The sequence below is a fragment of the Heterostelium album genome (genome assembly GCF_000004825.1).
Source record: "Heterostelium album PN500 unplaced genomic scaffold PPL_contig23, whole genome shotgun sequence".
NCBI lineage: Eukaryota > Evosea > Eumycetozoa > Acytosteliales > Acytosteliaceae > Heterostelium > Heterostelium album.
Window position 1 is genome coordinate 39,525 of NW_008805100.1, and position 21,182 is coordinate 60,706.

A 21,182-nucleotide genomic window follows, 5' to 3' on the forward strand; every position below is an offset into this window, starting at 1 on the left:
AAAACTTTCATGATATTTGTTAATAAATTTACAAGATTCTTTTGTTAATGTCTGTATTTATTCTTGTTCATATTGACATTAAAATATTAATCATGATTCGTATAAGTAAATCTTTTTAGATTTGAATAAAAACAGAAAAGAGAGAAGATTAAAAGTTAACTACCCTTTCAGATTATATCTAAAAAAATTTACACTAATAGAAGATGAATATATTAAATATTAAAATCTTTGTTCTCTATATTTAAAAGATAAAGATTTTAAATTGTTTTGGTTTTTATAAACATTGGTTATAAAAACAAAAGAAAAATAATCGAATATTTAAATTACTTCTTCTATTGTTTATTTATTTTTATTTTTATTTTTTAATAATAGTTTGCTCACCATATCTTGTTTTTAGTGATAATACCAATTTTTTATTTATTTGATAATTTAAAAAAGATCTTACTACCTGTTTTAAATTAGAATATTAAGAAAGTAATGAACTAATGTTATACTGAATCTTGGTTTAGTTGTAACCAGTGTCTTGTTAATAATGATCTTATCAGTGCTGGTAATGTCATACTCTTGCACTATCTGAAGTGCTTTCGATCTGATAGTATCTTCTTTAATCACGTGATCACTCCTGTAACAATTGCATCCTATTAGTCGACACAACTATTATCTTACTTAACAAGAGAATGTTACTAATCAATCATTTATTATTATCTAAGGAAATAAAAATTTAGATAACAGATTTTTAAAGATGATGTCCTGCAATATCATTTAGATTTAAATCAACAAATACAATAGAAATATTATTTATAAATAACAATAGCAATATTAATGACTGTAGTAACAACACTAAGCATTTATACAAATGAAGTTTTCAACTCCCTCAAGGAAATGGATCTTCTTATGGTTGAAACCTCCACGTGGGCAGTTAAGCTTGAATGGCCAGAGGAATCTGTTGACTTCAAGGGAGATCTTTAAAATTCATTACATATTGAGGTCCAGAATTGATTACACTACATGATTCTAACTATCATTCAATTAATTGTTGTTTTGGATCTATTGATCAACTCTGAAAAATAGAACTTTTTAAAAAATCAATTAAATTTAAAATGCAAATTGAATCATTCTCTACTTCACTTGAATTATATAATAAATTAAAATTGATTGGTGAAAAAATAAATAAAACTGAGAGTTTTTATTGGTAGGTGCAACCTTTCAAGAAGCAAGAAAAATAAAAATTTATCAATTTTTAAAAAGAAGTTATTATCTTAAAAAACCTGCTAATAAAATAAAAGAGACAAAGTCAGCGTGTGCCAATAATGTGGTGTGTTTAATTTCTCTGATTTTGAATGATATCAACTTCTGTGTGAGTGTTTATTTCTGTGCTGATAAATATATATATATCATACACTAAAAAACCACCAATTTTTTTCATTTGGATATTAGTATATGTTATTAGTAAAAAATGTTTAATATGACTGTTAAAAAAAGAAGAATAACCAAAATAAATAAACTGGTTTAAATTCATCGCTTACTTTAAGGTTGCTCGCTTCAAAACGAATTTTAAAACATAATTTCAAATTAATTAAGCTTGTTGTTATATATTTATATATAATTTAAATGTATTAATATATTGTATCATCATATCATATCTTATCACGTATATTAATTGTATAGTTACGACTGGTGTGATAGTTGTAATAAATTGAATTAGCTAAATATTGTTTTTTAAGACAACAACCTTTCTTTTTTTTTAGTAACTTAATATACTATTGTCAAACAACATACACAAGAACTTTACTTATTATTTTTAAAAATTGTAACATATTGAAATAGAATCAGAAATAAACAATAATATAAATATATATCTATCATTTATTTAATTCTCATTTGTTAAAGAAATTTGGAAAAATATCGATAAAATATTTTAAACAGAAAGGGTTTTTTATATTTTTTATTTTTGTTTTTGTCGATTCGATTGTTGTTATTGGAGCACACAAATATATATTCACATTGCAGTATTTGCATATGTTTATTTGTTAATTTGTTTGGTTATTCCAACAATAAATTAGAAATAGTAGAAATAGAATTTGAAGAAATATAACTTTATATTATATTATTCATATATAATATTAAGTGTGTGGAGATCGTAGAATTATAATTATATATAGTTTTATCAGGTTTAGAATCTTTGCAGCAGCGCACAGTAGTAGTAGCAGTGATATTGGATAGTTAGTGAGCTGCCAGACATGATAACTGCTAATCCAAATCGCAATGAATCAACCACTTACATAGCAAATGAAGACGATGGTCTAGAGGGTACTTCCTATAGTATCAGTCATGACCATATCAACAACAACAACAACGACAATGAAGAAGATGATGACGATATATCAACTCCAATTTTATTGTCTACCCATAATTCTCCACACTTTCAATCTGATGATGATGAATCCGATGAAGATGCAGCTAAACATTATAGAGCCGATAGTCTATTAACACATGGAAAGCAGCGGCAACAGGATCATCAACAACAAGATCAACCTCCACTTCAACAACAAGCATATAATTCAACACCACCAACAACATCATCATCATTTACCAAGATTTCAGCATCACCAGTTTTAATTGCCAACCGTGATTTTCTGGTTAGTCATGAGATGGTTTTGGATAGCGAGATAACCCATAGAACCAATGGCGAGTCGTCACCTCCTTTATCACCACCAATGCACTCCCACCGACTTTCTACACCGGCCACACCGATACGATCGCTCTCTGGCATATCATCGACCTCCGACGATGCCAACAATGATGAACTTTTAGGAATCCACTCAATGACAGGCTACAAATTCGCATTGGGAAGAGAAATTCTCTTTTGGATACTAACAATACTCACAGGAGGATTGTTACTACTCTTTTTCCATTGGTTCACACTGTACGAACTCAATTTCCGTCGTAGAAAAACATCTCTTGAAAATGCAAACTATATCTTGGTTTATGGAATAGATATGAGATTTGAAATTTGTCAGGTTAAAGAATTTAAAAGCGTAAATATTATAATTTTTATTAATTTATCGACTTTTTCTAATATATATATATTATTTAAATTATAGGAATTAAAATTAGATAAAGTAATTACTTTTAGACATTCAAGATTCTTTTATAATCATGAATCAGATAGTTTCATTAGACCAAGAATTAAATCAAAATACAACTCCTCCAATCTTTATCAATTCATTGAACATGGTTTAACCAACGATAAATATCAATCGTTACTACATAAATTTGGTTATAATGTTATTGAATTTCCAATTAAATCAATTCCAAGATTATTACTTGAAGAGGTAATTATTAAATTATAAAAAAAAATATATTTACATTTAAATTAATTAATTATTTATTTAATTTTTAGGTATTACATCCATTCTTTATATTCCAAATATATAGTGTTATATTATGGTCATTTGAAGAATATTATTATTATGCAGGTGCAATCTTGTTGATTGCCACGGTTAGTTCCATTCTAAGTTTGAAAGAGATTCGTTCAAATTTAATATCACTCAAGGAGATGTCAACTTATGTTTGTGAAATCAAGGTGTTACGTGAAGGTCAATTCACAACTGTACAGTCATCCGACTTGGTTCCAGGAGATATTATAGATATTCCTACAAACTTGACACTGCCTTGTGATATGTCGCTTCTTACTGGTCAGGTGATTTGTAATGAATCAATGTTGACCGGTGAGTCAGTCCCCGTGACGAAACATCCAATACTGACACGTGACCAACTGACTGCAAGTCAACGTCCAAACTATCCAGTCGATATCACTGAAGCTAGATCCTCATTGTTTGGTGGTACGATGGTGGTAAAGATCATGCCACACCACAACGGAAGAACCTTGGCAATGGTTAGAGAAACTGGTTTTCAAACATCCAAGGGAAAGTTGATCCTATCGATTCTCTTCCCAAAGAAATCACATTTCCGTTTCATTCAAGAGTCTTTCAAGTTTATTGGTGTTCTATGTTGCATTGCAATGATTGGATTCGCCATCTCAGTTTGGAGATTGAAAGATCTTGGTGTAGATACGAAAACCATTGTGCTGCGTGCACTCGATCTCATTACCATTGTCATTCCACCGGCATTACCCATTGCAATGACTGTCGGTACAGGATTTGCATTGATTCGTCTCAAAAAAGTAAAGATCTTTTGTATTTCACCACCGAGATTGAACATGGCTGGCAAACTTCAGGTGTTTTGTTTCGATAAAACAGGCACACTGACAGAAGAGGGTTTAGATTTCTATGGTGTCGTAGCAACCAATCAACATGACAGCCATTGCGATTTCAATCAACTGTACACTTCACTCGACGACATGGATAATCGATTGGTAATGCTAAGCATGGCGAGCTGTCATTCATTATCACATATCAACAATGAGATTGCAGGTGATCCTTTGGAGATAAAGATATTCCAAGCAACCAACTCTAAACTTGAAGAACACGACGATCATCATACACATATCGTTTGGGGAAATGACCGATTGATCTATCAAGAACGTTTCGATTTCCAATCGAGTCTTCAAAGAATGTCTGTCATTGTATCGGATACCTCTGACAATAGACAATATTCATTTGTAAAAGGTTCACCAGAGATGATAAAGAAACTATCACTCTCACATACCATTCCAAGCGATTATGATCAACAATTGTTTATTTATACCGAGCGTGGCTATCGTGTATTGGCATGTGCCTATCGAACATGGGATTCGCAACAAAATGTAGCCAATCGTGAGCTAATGCGTCAGACCGCCGAAGAAAACTTGGTTTTCTTGGGATTCATTATTATGGAAAACAAGATGAAACCGGAATCGAAACCAATCATCGAAGTTTTACATCGTGCCAATATCAAGACTATCATGGTTACCGGTGATAATCCACTGACAGCCATCTCTGTTTCCAAACAATGTGGAATCATCAAGGAGAATACATTGTTATTCATTCCAGAGTTGGATAATAACAAAGATAGTTTAGATTCTTTTACTTGGCGTAATCTTTCCGATCCATCTACAGACCAAGCGTTGTCCTACTATCAATTGGATCCTTACACATTGACACTTGACAATTCCGATGAACCAAACTCTAGTATACCTTATTCCCTTGTAGTTACTGGTCCATTCTTTAAGCGTATTCATCATCACTATCTTCAGACAGGTTCAAACAAGTTTATGACAATGTTAAAACGTGGATTAGTTTATGCACGTATGTCGCCCGATGACAAACAAACATTGATAGAAGAGCTTCAGAGAATAGGACTGTATGTTGGTATGTGTGGAGATGGTGCCAACGATTGTGGAGCACTCAAATCTGCACACGTTGGAATTTCACTATCAGAGACAGAAGCCTCGATTGCCGCACCATTCACCTCCACAACCACCAATATCACATGTTGTCCAACATTGATCAAAGAAGGACGTGCCTCTCTTGCCGTATCATTCAAACTCTTCCAATTCATGGGAATGTATTCACTGATTCAATTCATCAGTGTCATCTTCCTCTATTTCATTGCATCGGTACTTGGTAATTGGATGTATCTCTATCAGGATCTTTGGATTATCTTCCCACTGGTTATCTTTATGGGTATGACATGTCCATCGGATAAGCTATCAATTAAACGTCCTTCAGGTCGTCTCATCAGTGGTGCAGTAGTGGGATCACTGCTTGTCCACATCCTAGTTTGTCTTTTATTCCAAACGATAGTATTTTTCACCGTAAGAAAACAACCTTGGTACAACGAAGAGGTCATCGACGAAGACAACATTGTCACCTACGTAACGACCTCGATGTTTATTTACGCCAACTTCCAATACCTCATAATGGCACTGTCATTCTCATTCGGTAAACCATTCCTAAAGCCGCTCTATACCAACAAACTATTGTTCTTGGCATACAGTATATCACTGACCACCTCACTACTCCTCGTATTCGCTCCGACTTCCAAGATATGGGAGATCGGACAACTCCGATTGGTTCCACTAAGATGGCGTTTCACCCTGATCGGAATTGTCGTAGCAAATCTCGCTGCCAACCTCCTAGTTGAATTCAGTTTCGTCTACTACAAACTACGTTCGAAAAAGAAAAAACAATTCCACTACGATCAGATCTTCTCTAAAGACGCCCCAAAAGATGAAAGAATTTCAAAAGAAGAAAATATTGTATTGTTACCAATTAGTAATTTAAAACAAAATCATCGTAATAATTAAAAATTAATTAAAAATAGATATATATATATATATATATATTTTTTTTTAAAATTATCATTATTATTTCTTAAATGTCCAAAAAAATAATTCTATTTTTAATTTTATATTTTTCCGCATTTTTTAACCAAAATTTTAAAGAAAGGAATTTTTTGATTTTTTTTTTTTTTAATGACTTTTGAAAAGCAAAAAAATTTATCCAATTTCATATCTTATCATTTTTTCATTTAACAATATCTTTTTTGTAATATTAATGGATTATTATTAAATAATAATATATTTGTACATAATAATTATATCATTTTTCCAAAATAACAATGTCATCAACAACTGCAACTACACCAGCATCATTCGCTGATTGCTTTACATCAGCAACACCAACAACAACAGCTTCAACAACAACAACAACTCCAACACCAGTTAATAACAATAATAATAATAATAATAAGAAATTCAATAATAATAATAACAATGGTAATAAAAAAGTAAATACACCATCAATTTTCAGTGAAGAACAAATTCAGAATGTTTGTAAGGAATTCAAATTGAAAGAGAATGATCTTTTACCTTTTACCGCACAGGATCCTGTCAATAATAATCAATTACAGGGTTTGGTCGTAAAGGATATCAATGATTTCATCTTGATGAAATTGAATAGTATCGATCTCTTGGAGTATCAATACATTCATGTCGTTCCGAAATTGAAAAAGTATCAATCAAATGCATTACCAAATGTATCATTTCAACGTTATTACATTGCAAATAAATGGAACGGTAAATTATCAATACAACAACAACAACAACAACAACAACAGCAATAAAAATAACATATCTCTAACTAATATCTTATTCTTTAATTAGGTATGAATATTCAAGTATTTAAATACTTTGATAATGATGGAAATCAATTCATTGGATGTAGACCAAGAACATCTCACTTTTTAGCAAACAATAAGAATGGAAATGTATTGGATATCGTCAGTGGAATATTGTCACGTGATCAAGTAGATGAATCACAGGTTAACAGTACCTTTAAGAGTGGTAGTCCTTTGTTGTTGTCCAAGTTGGTCGGTGATAGCAATTGTAGATCAATGTCATTCGAGTTGTGTGGTAGTTTGGTTCCACACATTGTAAAGTACGACTTTGAAGCAGAGTTGAAACCATTGATGATGATTTCGCTCGACGGAACAGTCTCACCGGTCATCTCATCGCCAGACACTGACATCGTTGTCAGTCCAACACCGATTGGAATGCGTGATCTCTTGGAACCAGTGGTCAATCAAATCAAATCCGATCTACTCGCCAAGAATCAATCGTACAGACAACAAAACCAACTCTCTGAGAACATGTATTGGTTCAACCATTTCCTCGAGGAAGGCAGAGTATTGTATATTTTGAATGAACAGAATCAACTGGGTGTTCCAAGTGGTAACATCTTTGCAATTAAACCAAATGATACTGATAAGGTAAATTAATATTACACAAGGCAATCAATTAATCAACAATCAAATTACTAACTTTATTTTTTTTAATATTATAGTTTCATTGGGAACAATTTGATAATGGAATTCAAACAAAGATATTAATGATTGTACACGAGTTGAAAGAGAAAGGTTCACCAGTCAACAAGACAACACTTCAAGCAGAGCTGGGATTGGATCAATATTCTTGGTCGAAATGGGAAGATGATATTATGGACTTGGCCATCTTGCCAGAGTATGATGCAACCAAAGTAACTGCAGCACCAAAGAAGAAGGGTCAAACTTCACCAACCAATGGTGCTGATACCAACTCGAAACAAATAGTATCTAATGAGAATCAACGTTTGGTTATCACTGTCGGTTATCCAGCATCTGGAAAGAGTTACTTTGCTTCAAAGTTGGCTCAACGTGGCTGGATGCGTGTCAACCAAGACGAACTGGGAACTCGTAAAAAGTGCGAAGACAATTTGGCTCAGTACTTGAAGCGTGGTGACAGTGTCATTGTCGATCGTTGTAACTTTGATATTCAACAACGTCGTTCATGGCTCAAGATTGGAAAGCAACACGGTGTCAAGAATATCTTGATCCTCTGGTTCAAGATCGATGCCGACCTCTGCAAGAAGAGAATCGTCGTACGTGAAGATCACCCTACCATCCCAAAAGGAAACGAAGGTATCGAAATCATTTCAAAGTTCCAAAACATGTTTGTAGATCCAATGGATATCGAAGGTTTCTCAAACATCGAAACAATCAACTCTGAGGAGGAATCAAACTTGGCACTAGAGAGGTTCGCTCAGATGGTAGCTCAACCAACAATCGAAGAATCAAATATCACAAATCTTTCATCATTAACCATCGAGGCTGCTGTTTAAAAAATGCATTCACTTTATTATGTACAATATTAAAATAAAATAAAATAATATTTAAATAAATAAATTATTAAAAAAAAAAAAAAAGATATTTAAATCAATTAGTGGTAAATTTTGGAACCAATACAAATTATTTATCTATGAATAACTTAATAATACACTCAATCGACATTTCTTTTTAAATCTAAGATTTTATTTAATATCTCCTAGTCATTTGTTTTTAAAAAAAGATCTCAAAAAAATCAAAAAAAAATCTATGAATAAAATTTTTTCAACACAATACCTCATGTTTCTCAAATCTACTGATCTTGTTTAGATCTGAGGAATTCATTATGTAATGTAAGATAAAAGAATTTTCATTAAAAATTTCAAGGATTAAAGAAATTTCTTTATCGAATAACAAAAACAGGTTTATATATCCTGCGATAATTATACAAAGATCTTGAAATAAAAAACCAAAAAAAAAAAAAAGGTGTGATGGTCATAAGGATCTTATGATGATCGAAAAAGAATAATCTTCTAAAAATGGTGATTATTTTTATCCCAGACAGTAAACTTTATTCTTTTTGCCCCACTTGCCACCAACTGAACTACAAAGAGTAGAATATCCAAATTATCTTTATAATTATTTTTTTACTATTTTTTTTGTATCGAGATCCATCATCACCAACTACTAACAAATCTATTCTATCTTAAGACACACATTTATTTTCGAGCTTTCGATATTTTTATATTCTCTTTTATTTATTTATTTTATATATATAAACTTATATATTTTTAGAAAATGTATAAAATAAGTTTTTTAATAACATTTTTTTTATTTATTAATATTGGTCATGGACAACAATCTTTTTGGTTATATGAACTAGAGTCAACAGCCAATAGTTGTGGAAATGAACTTATCCGAGTTTCAACATATTTAAATAATACTTGTTATGATATTAATAATGGTGCATCATTACGATTTACATTTAACATTACATCCAAAGAAGTTGTCAGATATAGTTATTCTGAACATAATTGTGCTGGTAGTTCTGGTTTTGTAAAATATTCTCTTGAAACTTGCTATTCAAAAATAAAGTACACCTACCGAAATGAACCACCTATCGAACTTGGAGGATTCGCTGCCTTAGAACGTGTACCATCAAATAGGTAAGTAAAAATTTAATTATCTTTAATTTTTTTTAAACTCTCAAATATTTACTATCTTATATAAATTCAAGTCCAAAAGCTTGTGGTTATTATGAAAGTCATAGACATTTATTGAAATTAAATAGTTGTGGAAAAGTTAATCCAGCTTTCAACGCATATATGACTGCTGGAAGTGATACAAATATTGTAGGAAATATTTATACGATACAATGTCCTACTACTGACACAACAATTTTTTCGAAATGTACTGCCAATGAATACTTTGTCACCGGTATTGTTACTCCAACTTCAATTGTATGGGGAGTATCGATCAGTGTTATCACTGGTCTAAAATTACAATTGGATCCATTCGCAAACAACTATAAATTCAAATATAAATATAGTGTAGAATACTATGACCCTTCGGCACAAGTTTATAAAATGGCATGTTCATCGATTTGGGAAACTGATGGTTGCACCATTAATCTTGACAACTTGTATAGTTACACCAAAATTAGAATAAGAAATCTTGGTGATCCTATTATAGCATCAGTTTCTGATTCAGAATATGTATCAAATGATATTTCATTGCCACAAAGTATGTAAATTGTCATTTTTAAATTTACTTGATATTTACTTATTTTTTCTCAGAACCAATAGTGAATTCAATTTCCATTGCGGAATATGGTACAAAATGGGTATATTTCGATTATCAAATAAGCAATCTTCCAACAACATTTAATGTTTCTGTTAATGGAGTTTACATTCCTTCATGTTCATCTTTTCCTTTTTGTAGAGTTGATGGTCTTCCTCTTGGAGGAAATATATCAATCCAAGTTTCTTCCTCCAATGCACAAGGAACATCTAATACCTTAACAAATTATGTTGTTTTGTATAATCAATTGACCACTCCTATAATATCATCTGTTATCCCATCTGAAAATCAAATAGTTGCAACATACTCTTCAACTCAAGGTATTCCTTCAACAACTACCTATACTGTACAACTAGACGGTGTAAATGTTCCTCAATGTACAGGAAGAACAACTACATCTTGTACTATAACAGGACTACCAACCCATTTCCAAAATAATTTGGTTGTCATTGCAACCAATGATGGTGATAGTAAATCATCTGATCCATTCAACGTTGTATATATTGGTAAGTTATAAAAAACAAAGTTATAATCCATTCATTCCAATAATATTAATTATTTATTTTTTAGAACCTACTTTAAGTTCAATTAATGTTACAACAAAAACCAAATCTATTTATTTCGAATATAACGGTAATCCAACACCATCTTCATATAATGTTTTGGTCAATGGTATATCCCAGCCAGATTGTTCCACAACTAATTCCTGTTTAGTAAGTGGATTACAACCAGCTTCACCTTTTTCCATTACAATCACTGGTACTAATTTCATGGGTACTTCTGTTCCTGTATTATGGAGCGGAACTACATATCCAACTGTAACCAAGCCAACCATAACAACAAATCCATCTCCCAATCAAATTATTGTTGATTTTTCATCGACTGGTGGAGTTCCAAATGAAATTTATTATACTGTAAAGTTGGATAATGTTGATTATCCATCATGCACACATATTGTGACCACCCAATGTATTCTAAATGGTCTCGAAGCTCAATATTTACATACTATTACCGTTTCTGTTTCAAGTGATGGAGATAGTTTTGATGATTCAACAATAGTTAATTTCCAAGGTTTTTATTTAATATTTTTAATTTAAACTTTTATTTTAATACTAATTTACTTTTCAATTCAATTTATAGAACCTGTTATGTCTCCAATTGTGATCGATACCAAAACAACAAAGTCCATCAACTTTACCTATTCTGCTTCAAACAATCCTACTTCCTATCAAGTAACATTAAATGGAGTAATACAATCTCAATGTTCAACTACAACTGTGTGTTTGGTAAGCGGACTTGCACCAGGATCAGAATATAATATTTTAGTAACAGCAACCAATAATGTCGGTACATCTCCGAGTGTAATGTCCACTGGAAATCTTTTTGATGCTGTTGGAGTTCCATCGATTTCAGCAACACCATCGGTTAATAAGATTATTGTTAATTATGTTGCAACTGGTGGAGTACCAGATCAAACTAAATATACCATTAAATTAGATAACAAGAATGTCGTTGGATGTGAAAGTATTTCATTGACAACTTGTACAATCACTGGTCTTGAAGTAGAATTCCAACACAATATCATTGTTATAGCAACCAATGATGGATTTTCTCAGCAGAATTCCACAGATGTTGTATTCTTGACACCAGTTATGGACCAACTTCAAGTAGAAAAGAGAACCAAATCAATTCAATTTTCTTACTCTGCCACCCAGAATCCAATAAAGTATACAGTATTATTCAATGGAGAGGAGCAGACCTCTTGTTCAACCAGTACCAATTGTTTGATATCCAATCTAATCCCAGGTTCTACATATTCAATCTCTGTTACTGCCACAAATACTGCTGGAGAGTCGAGTGTCCCTGCTCTATCATCTGGTAACTTGTATTCAACTGTTGGCTCGCCAAGTGTAACTGCAACACCTTCAAGTGGTCAAATCATTGTAGATTACTCGTCAACTGATGGCATTCCAAATGAAACATTGTATTCGACCAAAATTGATAATGTTGTTGTCTCTGGTTGTAACAATATTTCAACACTTCAATGTACCATTACAGGATTAAACTGGCAATTCCGACATAATATCTTGGTTGAAGCTTTCAATGATGGTGATATCAAAGAAAACTCGACCGATGTTATTTACTTGGCACCAACAATCAATCCAATTATCATTGTTGAAATCCGAACCAATAGTATTTCATTTAATTACTCTGCAACCCATAATCCAACCAGTTACAATGTCACTGTAAATTCTGTTGTTCAAGACAATTGCTCAGATACCACCACTTGTAAAGTTACAGGACTTGTGCCAGGTTCAGAAGTCTCCATTTCCATTGAAGCAACCAATTATGTTGGAACTTCAGTTCCATCATTGATTACCAAACAACTATATCCATCGATCTCATCACCATCGATTAATGCCAAAACTACCTACAATAGTATTACTGTGACTTACAATTCAACTGGTGGTGTTCCAACAGAGACTCTCTATACCACTCAGTTGGATGACGTTGATGTTGTAGGTTGCGTCCAAACCAAAGAACTAGAATGTTTAATCACTGGACTTTTACCATTGTTTACACACAATGTTACTGTAATTGCTTCCAATGATGGTTTAGTTGAATCTACCAAGCTAAATGTTACTTCAAATGACGATTTTCCATTAGATAACTTATCATTCACCAAGACTACACCAACTTTGTCGTTGATCACTTCTTACTGGACCGTTCCAGTTGGTGGAGAATCAGGAAAGACTTTCTATGATCTCTCTATTTCAATGGATAATTCATCTTGGTCCATCCAATGCGCAGACATCCAAACCGCGGCTTGTGAAGTAGATAATCTTATTCCAAGTACACTCTATTACCTAAGAGTAACAGCCAAGAATACAATCTTTGATTCAATCTACGACTACACATCGATGAAAACTTTAAATCCATCGGCAGATCAGTGTCAATGTAATAACAATGGTTATTGCGATGCTTCCTCTGGAGAATGTATTTGTAATTCCGGTTGGATTGGATCGAATTGTGGTATTAAATATGACAAACCACCAACTAACAATCCACCAGAAGTAAAACCAAATCCAAACTATCCAGGTGTAGATGTAGATAATGGAGGTAAAGATTCTAAAGCATCGTTCTATCTGAATAGAATCATCGAAAAGGCAAATGGAACTGAGGAAGTATTCAGTTTGTTATTCTCTGAATTGACATGGTCACTCACCAATAATGTTGGTCAAGTAGTTGAACATCCATCCACCGGTCAGAAAGTTACAATGAACCAATGGACCTACACAACCACTATTCCAAAGGCCCAATCGCTCAGTGTTAAATTCACACAGTATCTTCCAATTGGTGATGAAACAGTACCCGATTTCCCAATGGAGTTTGCCGGTGAAAAGTTTAATTTGACATTGGGTTCGCTCAAATATCAAATCGATATTAAGAAATGGAGTTTCCAATCGGATACCAATGTGCTCGAGATCCAATCGACCATCGTTAATTCACCGGACAACAGCGACTGCTATGAACTACCAGAGTTGGTTTCTTCAGAGACCTCACAAGTAACTACCGTTATCCTACAACAACCAAACGGTGACTATCTATACGGTAGATTTAGTAAGCGTATTCTACTCGATCAAATACCAAGACTATCAACCATTTCGATCAGTTCATCAAATGAATCCTCTACCTCTGTAATTTCGATTGTCGTTGAATACTTTGATCAAGAACTATCGATTGATCCAGAGATATCTATTCTACCATTCAACGAAAACTCCTCTAAACTTCCAGAGTCTAAATGTAATGATAAGAAATCTGATAACAAATGGAAAATCATTGTTGGTGCTGTAGTTGGTGGAGTTGGATTGATTGCTGCTGCAACTGTAACAACTTTACTCATCAAGAAATATAGATTAAAGAAAAGAAACAACGATAGATTAGCGACAAAATTAAGAAATATTTCTTAAACAAATAAAATAAAATAATTGAAAAAAATTCCAAAATAAACAACACAAAAAATAGTGAAATGATAATAGTTTTTGAAGATATGATATACTTGATATCTTCATATTAATGAGATAAATATTAAAAAAATGTTATCTAAAAGAATAAATTGTAATGAAAATCCTTATATTTATTTAATTGGTCATGGCAGTGAGGGTGGTTGAACCAATGTTAGTGACAGTCAAATATGCACCACCAAAAGGTCTCTCATAGAACTCAGTTTCTTTGCCTGCAAGTATTTGCTCTTCAGCAGGTGATGTACCTGCTTGGAATCTTACACGACCGGTATTCTCACCGGCGTTGCTAACGGTGAGTCTAGTATTGAAAGGCCATGTCCATGTTGGAATACCTGTTTGTGATTGTCCTGGTCTAAAAAATTACATAATTTAAGGAGTTAGTAAATAAAAATAAGTTAACTTTATTTGATTGATACATGCGATAGTACCCACGGTCCTGCCATTGAATTTCTTTCTTTCTTTCTTTTATTTTGGAGAGAAAATAAAAGTATATCTTTGTTTGTTTGATAATGGTGTTAGATGGTGAAACAATTCTATTTATATCTATAGGTCTTTGTCTCCCACCTCACACCACAAAACACAAAACAATCAAAATTAGTTTGATGTTCACCTCAGATATTTTCGAATGTACATAATCTGAACATGTTCTTTGATTCAATCAAAATGTAAAAAAAATATCTTTTAGAACCCAATTTGCATCAACCAAAATATAAAAAAATAGTTTTTGTCAATCAATATGCAACTTTTTTAAATCTGATATTAAATCCTTTTTGTTTTTGTTCAGATCGACAGTACTTGTTTAGATACAGTGGGGTTAAAGATTCTTTCAGTAAAAGAATTTCTTATTTATGTTTTATCTAAACATAAAATATTTAAGAAAAAGAGAACTTTTGGTCGTTGTCGCACCTTACAATATAAAAAATAATCTAGTATATAGTTATCCCAGTCAGATTCTACCAATTTTTAAATCTGAACGAACAGGTGTAGTTTTTTTGTTTTTTTTTTTTTTTACTGTATTCTTTTTCTTAATTTTTACTAAATAAAAAAAAAATAAATAAATATGGAATACAAATTATATTAATTGCTTTATAAATATGATCAAGATTATACTTTGCATGAAGTATGGTTGATATATTTTCTAATTTATTTTCTGTGAACGAAACAAAATTTTTTAATTCCTTTTTTCCTAGAAGTCAAAATAATATAAAATTTTATATGAATATCCTAAAATACTTTTGGTTTAGAAACATGTTCGTCTTCATACAATCTTTAAATTTTTATTTATTTATTTATCAACTGTCTAATAAGTATTAGGATACAAAGAAAGAAAAACAAAAAAAATGGGTGTTATGGAATACTTTTATACTCAAAAGGAAATTGAAGAAGCATCAAAGAACTACAAACTAAAGTATGAATTGCTTTTAAGATTTGCCGATTGTTCAGACTCTTGGGCAGATATGATGGCACACACCGAATTCCGTGTCGATCTAAATCAATACTACCAAGAGAGATCCACCAATAACACACTGAATGAAAGCCAACCAAAAGAACAAAGAGTTTCACTTTCAAAGATCAACCTTGCATCGATTCAGAGCAATGCCGACGATGACGAAGATGACGATGTCGAACTCACAGAACAGGATAGAATCTATAAAAAGAAATTCAATGATCTCTACAATCTAATGATGGAAGATCAATCAGACGATGACATGGATACCTATCTTCAAGATCATTTCCCTTTTTCAAAACAAGGACAACTCAATAGATCATTACCATTCCACGAATAAAAAAAAGTAGAATAATAGAATAATAAATAATAATAAACTATATAATATATATATTTAAAATCTAATATAATCTTATTTATTCTTTACTTTCTTTATTTGAATCATTAGAATTAACATCATCATCTTCTTTGATTGTAGTTGTTGTTGTTGTAGTTGTAGTTGTCAAAGTTAGATTATCTGTATTATTGTTATTATTGTTATTATTAATAATGGTATTGGTTGTTTTTAAAATTGCTATATTCTCTTTCTCTATCAGTGTCAATTCGCAGTTATAATGATTCGCTATCCATTTGAAAGTTGTCGGTCTAAAGAAACAGATGTGAGTGATATCTCTTGGGTAATGCCAAGTCGGGAACATTTCATCGTTCTTCAAGAACTGTGTCATGATCAACAGATGACCACTACTCTTTTTTAATAGCGAGTGTCTATGTGAAAGTATCCTATCGAGATCGTTCTTTGGTGATTTAAAATGTTCTATTGCTTCTGTGCATGTTATAAAATCGAATGGTTTCAATTCTGTTTCTTCTTCTTTTTGTATTTGTTGTTCTTGTTGTTGTTGTTGTTTATCATCTTCTTTCTTTTCATTATCTTGTTGTTGTTGTTGTTGCTGTTTATCTGTAAATTGTTTAACTTTATCGTTTGGCATAAAGAAAGGATCGTAGTTTTCCATTTTTATTTGTTGTTCACCGAACAATATCGAGAGTGTTGGTCCTGGTCCACATCCGTAATCCAATCCATAGTCTGACTTGTCAGCAGAGAGTAGTGGTAGTAGCGAATCTAGAGCAGGCTTCAAGAATGCAACATACTTTGCGTCGTGTGCAGAGTTGTTGTGGAAGTAGTAACGCGACTTCTCTTTGTCTTCGGTGACGTGAAACTCTGGGTGAACGAAAACCAATGTGCATGTCGGACAATCGTAATACTCTTTCTTGAATGCCGATGAGTAGTGTTTCGTTTCACTGTTCAAACACAAAGGACACGTAGGAATCGACAAGGTAAACTTGTTTTTAACGACGATAGCACCTGTTTCTTCATCTCTAAAACTAATATTACTGTTTTTATGTTTGTTTCTTTTATTTTTATTTCGTTTATTATTAACATTATCATTTTTTCTTTTCTTATCATCTGTAGTAGTAGTTGATTCCATTCTTTAATCTCTTCCTTCTTCTTTTTTGTATAAACAAATAAATAAACCAATCGATTCGTTCGTTTTCTTCTTTTAATTTTTATTTTTTTTTTTTTTTTTTTTGATAAACAAAATGTCTTAATAATAGTTTTACTTTTATAGAGTTTCATTGGAATATATAAAGTGTGAATAATATTCGATAGTGATTTTGAAACAATTTTCATGGATTTCATCTGATTTAATTTAGAAGTTGGATTGACAACCAAAAAATGAAAATAAAGATTCAAATTTAATTAGGTACACTTTTGGAATTTGAAGATAAATTATTTATTTATTTTTTTTTTTTTGTATTTTATTTATTTTTTTTCTTACAATGGAATGTTACCATGTTTCTTGGATGGGTTTGATAATTTCTTGTCCTTCAACATCTCTAAATCCTCACAAATAATTCTACGGGTCTCACGTGGAATGATGATTCCGTCGATGAATCCACGACGAGCAGCTGGGAGTGGGTTGGCAAACTTGTCGTTGTAGATCTTTTCTTGTTCGGCAATGTCACCCTTTCCACGGAAGATAATCTCGACGGCACCCTTCGAACCCATGACGGCAACTTGACCGGTTGGCCACGAGTAGTTGGTGTCACCACGCAAGTGCTTCGATGACATGACGTCGTAGGCACCACCGTATGCCTTACGAGTGATGACGGCAATCTTTGGAACGGTTGCCTCGGCGTAGGCATAGAGCAACTTGGCACCGTGACGGATGATACCGTTGTGCTCCTGTGAGGTTCCCGGGAGGAAACCTGGAACGTCGACAAATGTAATCAAAGGAATGTTGAAGCAGTCGCAGAAACGAACGAAACGTGCTGCCTTGACAGAGGCATCGATATCCAAACAACCGGCCAACTCCTTTGGCTGGTTAGCAACAATACCAACGGTACGTCCTTCCATACGAGCGAATCCAGTAATAATATTCTTGGCGTAGGCTGGTTGAATCTCAAAGAAATTACCGTCGTCGACGATTCTCTCAATAACCTCTTGCATATCATATGGCTTGTTTGGATCCTCTGGAACAATATTATCCAAAACCGGATCTTCACGGACAGCATCATCGAATGATTCAGCAATTGCTGGTCCACTTGCATTTGAACTTGGTAACATTGTAACAAATTCTCTAACCCTGTTGTGGAAAAAATTGATAACAAAATAAATAGTTATTAATAAATGATTCACCAGCTGAATTCCAAACAACTAACAACACAAAACACACATTACATTTTTCAAATGTTTAGAAAATGTAAAGACAATGTCCAGGTTGAGAAAACAATTGTTGTACTTACTTCTTTAATGCATCGATATCGTTTTCAAAAGCGAGATGGGCAACACCGGATTTGGTGGTGTGAGTCTTGGCACCACCGAGTTCCTCTTGGGTGATTTCTTGTTTGGTGACGGATTTGACGACGTCTGGACCGGTAACAAAGAGATATGAGGTGTCCTTGACCATGAATGTGAAATCGGTGATGGCTGGCGAGTAGACGGCACCACCGGCACATGGACCCATGATGACAGAGATCTGTGGAACCACACCGGATGCCATGACGTTACGCTGGAAGACCTCGGCGTAACCGGCCAACGAGGCGATACCCTCTTGGATACGTGCACCACCAGAGTCGTTGAGACCGATCACCGGGGCACCCACCAACATCGCCTTGTCCATGATCTTACAGATCTTCTCGGCGTGTGCCTCTGAGAGCGAACCACCGTTCACAGTGAAATCCTGTGAGAAAACAAACACCAACTTTCCGTTGATGGTACCGTGACCGGTGACAACACCGTCACCTGGCAACTTCTCAACATTGAAATCGGTGCAACGATGTGTTACCAACATATCGTATTCACGGAACGATTCTGGATCCAAAAGTAAATCGATTCTCTCACGTGCCAACAACTTTCCCTTGGCATGTTGAGCGTCGTTTCTCTTTTGACCACCACCTTCATAGGCCTTATCAGTTTCCTCTTGAATTCTACCATAAACACGCTACAATATTCATTATTAATTAATAAAATAATATCGTTAATATATATTTATACTTTTTAATAAAATCAATCTATTGCATGCTAATAATAACAATTAACTTGTCATATGTGCATAAACAGATAAAATCGATTCGATTATTTTTGTTTTGTTTATCTTTTATCTTTTTCTTTTATCTTTGTTTTTTTTTTGATTTTAAAACCTACATCAATTTGTGAACTGAAATCGATAGTGCTTGGTGCTGGAGTAGCAGCAGTTGCGTATGATCTGACACTGTTAATGCTACTGTTGAAGAGTGATGATCTGATTGGTGAGGTGAATGGTGACACCAAACGATTCTTAGTCAATGACAATAATCTTCGACCCAACATTTTTTTATATCTATCTTTTAAATTGAATCTGTTCTGTTCCGACTGATAAAATAAAAAAAAGAATAAAAATAAATAAATTACTTTGTTTTTTTTTTTTTTTAAAGCTAAAAGACTGATCAGCAAAATTAATCAATCAAAAAAAAAAAAAAAAAAAAAAATGATCACTTTTAAAAAAAAAAAAAACAAATTTTTTTGAAATTTCAATCGAATGATGATCACAGTGAAGTGTCGTTTTTACATACATGTATAATTATAATTAGTTTTATTTTATCTTTGTTTTATTTCAAACTTATAGTTTGGTAATGAATCTATATAGTTTGTAACTTTTCGCAAATTTATATCTGAAGTTGCATTTGAAGTGTCGACTACGAAATCATAAAATGATTTATCTTCATAATCCAAACCATATTGATTACTTTATTTTATTTGAAGTAGGAATAATTATAAATAAATGATTATTTAGTTAGTTAGTTAGTTAATTGAAATAATAAATAATGTGATGTAAAAACTTACATATATCTATTTCTATCATTTAAATCTCTATTTTGATTTTCTTTAAATTTATTTACAACGTCGCTGATGTTTGGCAGATTCAACTTTGATATGTATTCGGTGACACTCGATAGATCGTTTAGGTTGGTGTCATGCGGTATCGATTTCTCTGCGATTTCAGCTGCTTGCTTTCCGATCTCACGCTCCAAGAATCTGATCGATTTCTCTCGGACACTGCATTCCACATAGATTCTAATGAGATTCTCTCTGTTCAGTTCCTCTTTCAAGTAGGTACCTAATAACGCTGGTTGTCTACCTTCAATAACATAATAGTTATCAATTGATTTGTTTTGTTGTTGTTGTTGGTTGTTGTTATTGTTATTCTGTATGATCTTCAATGTTCTATAATCGATTTCAACATCTACTTTCTTGCCATAGAGTGGATTACTCTTGTTGGGTGGTAGGTTTTGTTGTTCTGCTAATTCCAATTCCAAGAGAAGTCGTGATTGTTCGCCAACCGATATGTTTAGCGATGCAGCCAACTCTCTAAACATCATACCGACCGAATAGAATTCACCACCGACATAGTGATTCGCCAACTTCTTTGCCATCGTTGACTTGCCAGTCAGCTGATTACCAGCGATCAATATAGTCGGTCTATTACATCCCGTTTTCAACTGGCTGATTGAACTCTCACCAAAATATTTACTAAATATATTAATTAAAGAACTAAACTTTTTACTACCATCCATTTTCGTAATAACTTGCAAAAAATGACAACATAGAAAACAGTAGGTTTTTCATTAATTTTTTTTTTTAACAACAAAAGAAGTTTGTTTTATTTCTAAATCTGTATTAATCTGTATTGTACAGTTATATTTGAAGACTTTGAATGTTTTATATTTAATAGAATATTTATTACAATTTTAATGTTTATGTTTTGCTTTAAGACGATTGATTATATTTA

General features: G+C 32.7%; 7 protein-coding genes across 7 annotated transcripts; 4 read left to right on the top strand and 3 right to left on the bottom strand.

The window, feature by feature from the left end:
- Positions 1-1,100: 1,100 nt before the first annotated feature.
- Positions 1,101-6,250, top strand: PPL_11557 (P-type ATPase; the record flags this gene model as incomplete). Its single annotated transcript, XM_020582307.1, has 4 exons — positions 1,101-1,192; positions 2,228-3,038; positions 3,105-3,335; positions 3,404-6,250. The coding sequence occupies 4 exons, from the start codon at positions 1,101-1,103 to the stop codon at positions 6,248-6,250; spliced, it is 3,981 nt and encodes a 1,326-aa protein (XP_020426723.1).
- A 314-nt stretch (positions 6,251-6,564) lies between these two features.
- PPL_11558 (ATP-binding protein) lies at positions 6,565-8,600 on the top strand (the record flags this gene model as incomplete). The annotated part of the gene is made up of 3 exons (XM_020582308.1): positions 6,565-7,021; positions 7,109-7,713; positions 7,788-8,600. The coding sequence occupies 3 exons, from the start codon at positions 6,565-6,567 to the stop codon at positions 8,598-8,600; spliced, it is 1,875 nt and encodes a 624-aa protein (XP_020426724.1).
- Positions 8,601-9,381: 781 nt separating this feature from the next.
- PPL_11559 (uncharacterized protein) lies at positions 9,382-14,354 on the top strand (the record flags this gene model as incomplete). The annotated part of the gene is made up of 5 exons (XM_020582309.1): positions 9,382-9,749; positions 9,821-10,326; positions 10,380-10,889; positions 10,954-11,454; positions 11,524-14,354. 5 exons carry the CDS (start codon positions 9,382-9,384, stop codon positions 14,352-14,354), a joined length of 4,716 nt encoding a protein of 1,571 aa, XP_020426725.1.
- A 171-nt stretch (positions 14,355-14,525) lies between these two features.
- PPL_11560 (uncharacterized protein) lies at positions 14,526-15,658 on the bottom strand (the record flags this gene model as incomplete). The annotated part of the gene is made up of 2 exons (XM_020582310.1): positions 14,526-14,760; positions 15,642-15,658. 2 exons carry the CDS (start codon positions 15,656-15,658, stop codon positions 14,526-14,528), a joined length of 252 nt encoding a protein of 83 aa, XP_020426726.1.
- A 90-nt stretch (positions 15,659-15,748) lies between these two features.
- On the top strand, positions 15,749-16,195 carry PPL_11561 (uncharacterized protein; the record flags this gene model as incomplete). The annotated part of the gene is made up of 1 exon (XM_020582311.1): positions 15,749-16,195. One exon carries the CDS (start codon positions 15,749-15,751, stop codon positions 16,193-16,195), a length of 447 nt encoding a protein of 148 aa, XP_020426727.1.
- A 76-nt stretch (positions 16,196-16,271) lies between these two features.
- pccB (propionyl-CoA carboxylase) lies at positions 16,272-19,723 on the bottom strand (the record flags this gene model as incomplete). The annotated part of the gene is made up of 4 exons (XM_020582312.1): positions 16,272-17,229; positions 17,691-18,497; positions 18,658-19,355; positions 19,559-19,723. The coding sequence occupies 4 exons, from the start codon at positions 19,721-19,723 to the stop codon at positions 16,272-16,274; spliced, it is 2,628 nt and encodes an 875-aa protein (XP_020426728.1).
- Positions 19,724-19,990: 267 nt separating this feature from the next.
- PPL_11563 (uncharacterized protein) lies at positions 19,991-20,967 on the bottom strand (the record flags this gene model as incomplete). The annotated part of the gene is made up of 2 exons (XM_020582313.1): positions 19,991-20,138; positions 20,237-20,967. 2 exons carry the CDS (start codon positions 20,965-20,967, stop codon positions 19,991-19,993), a joined length of 879 nt encoding a protein of 292 aa, XP_020426729.1.
- Between the last annotated feature and the right edge of the window lie 215 nt (positions 20,968-21,182).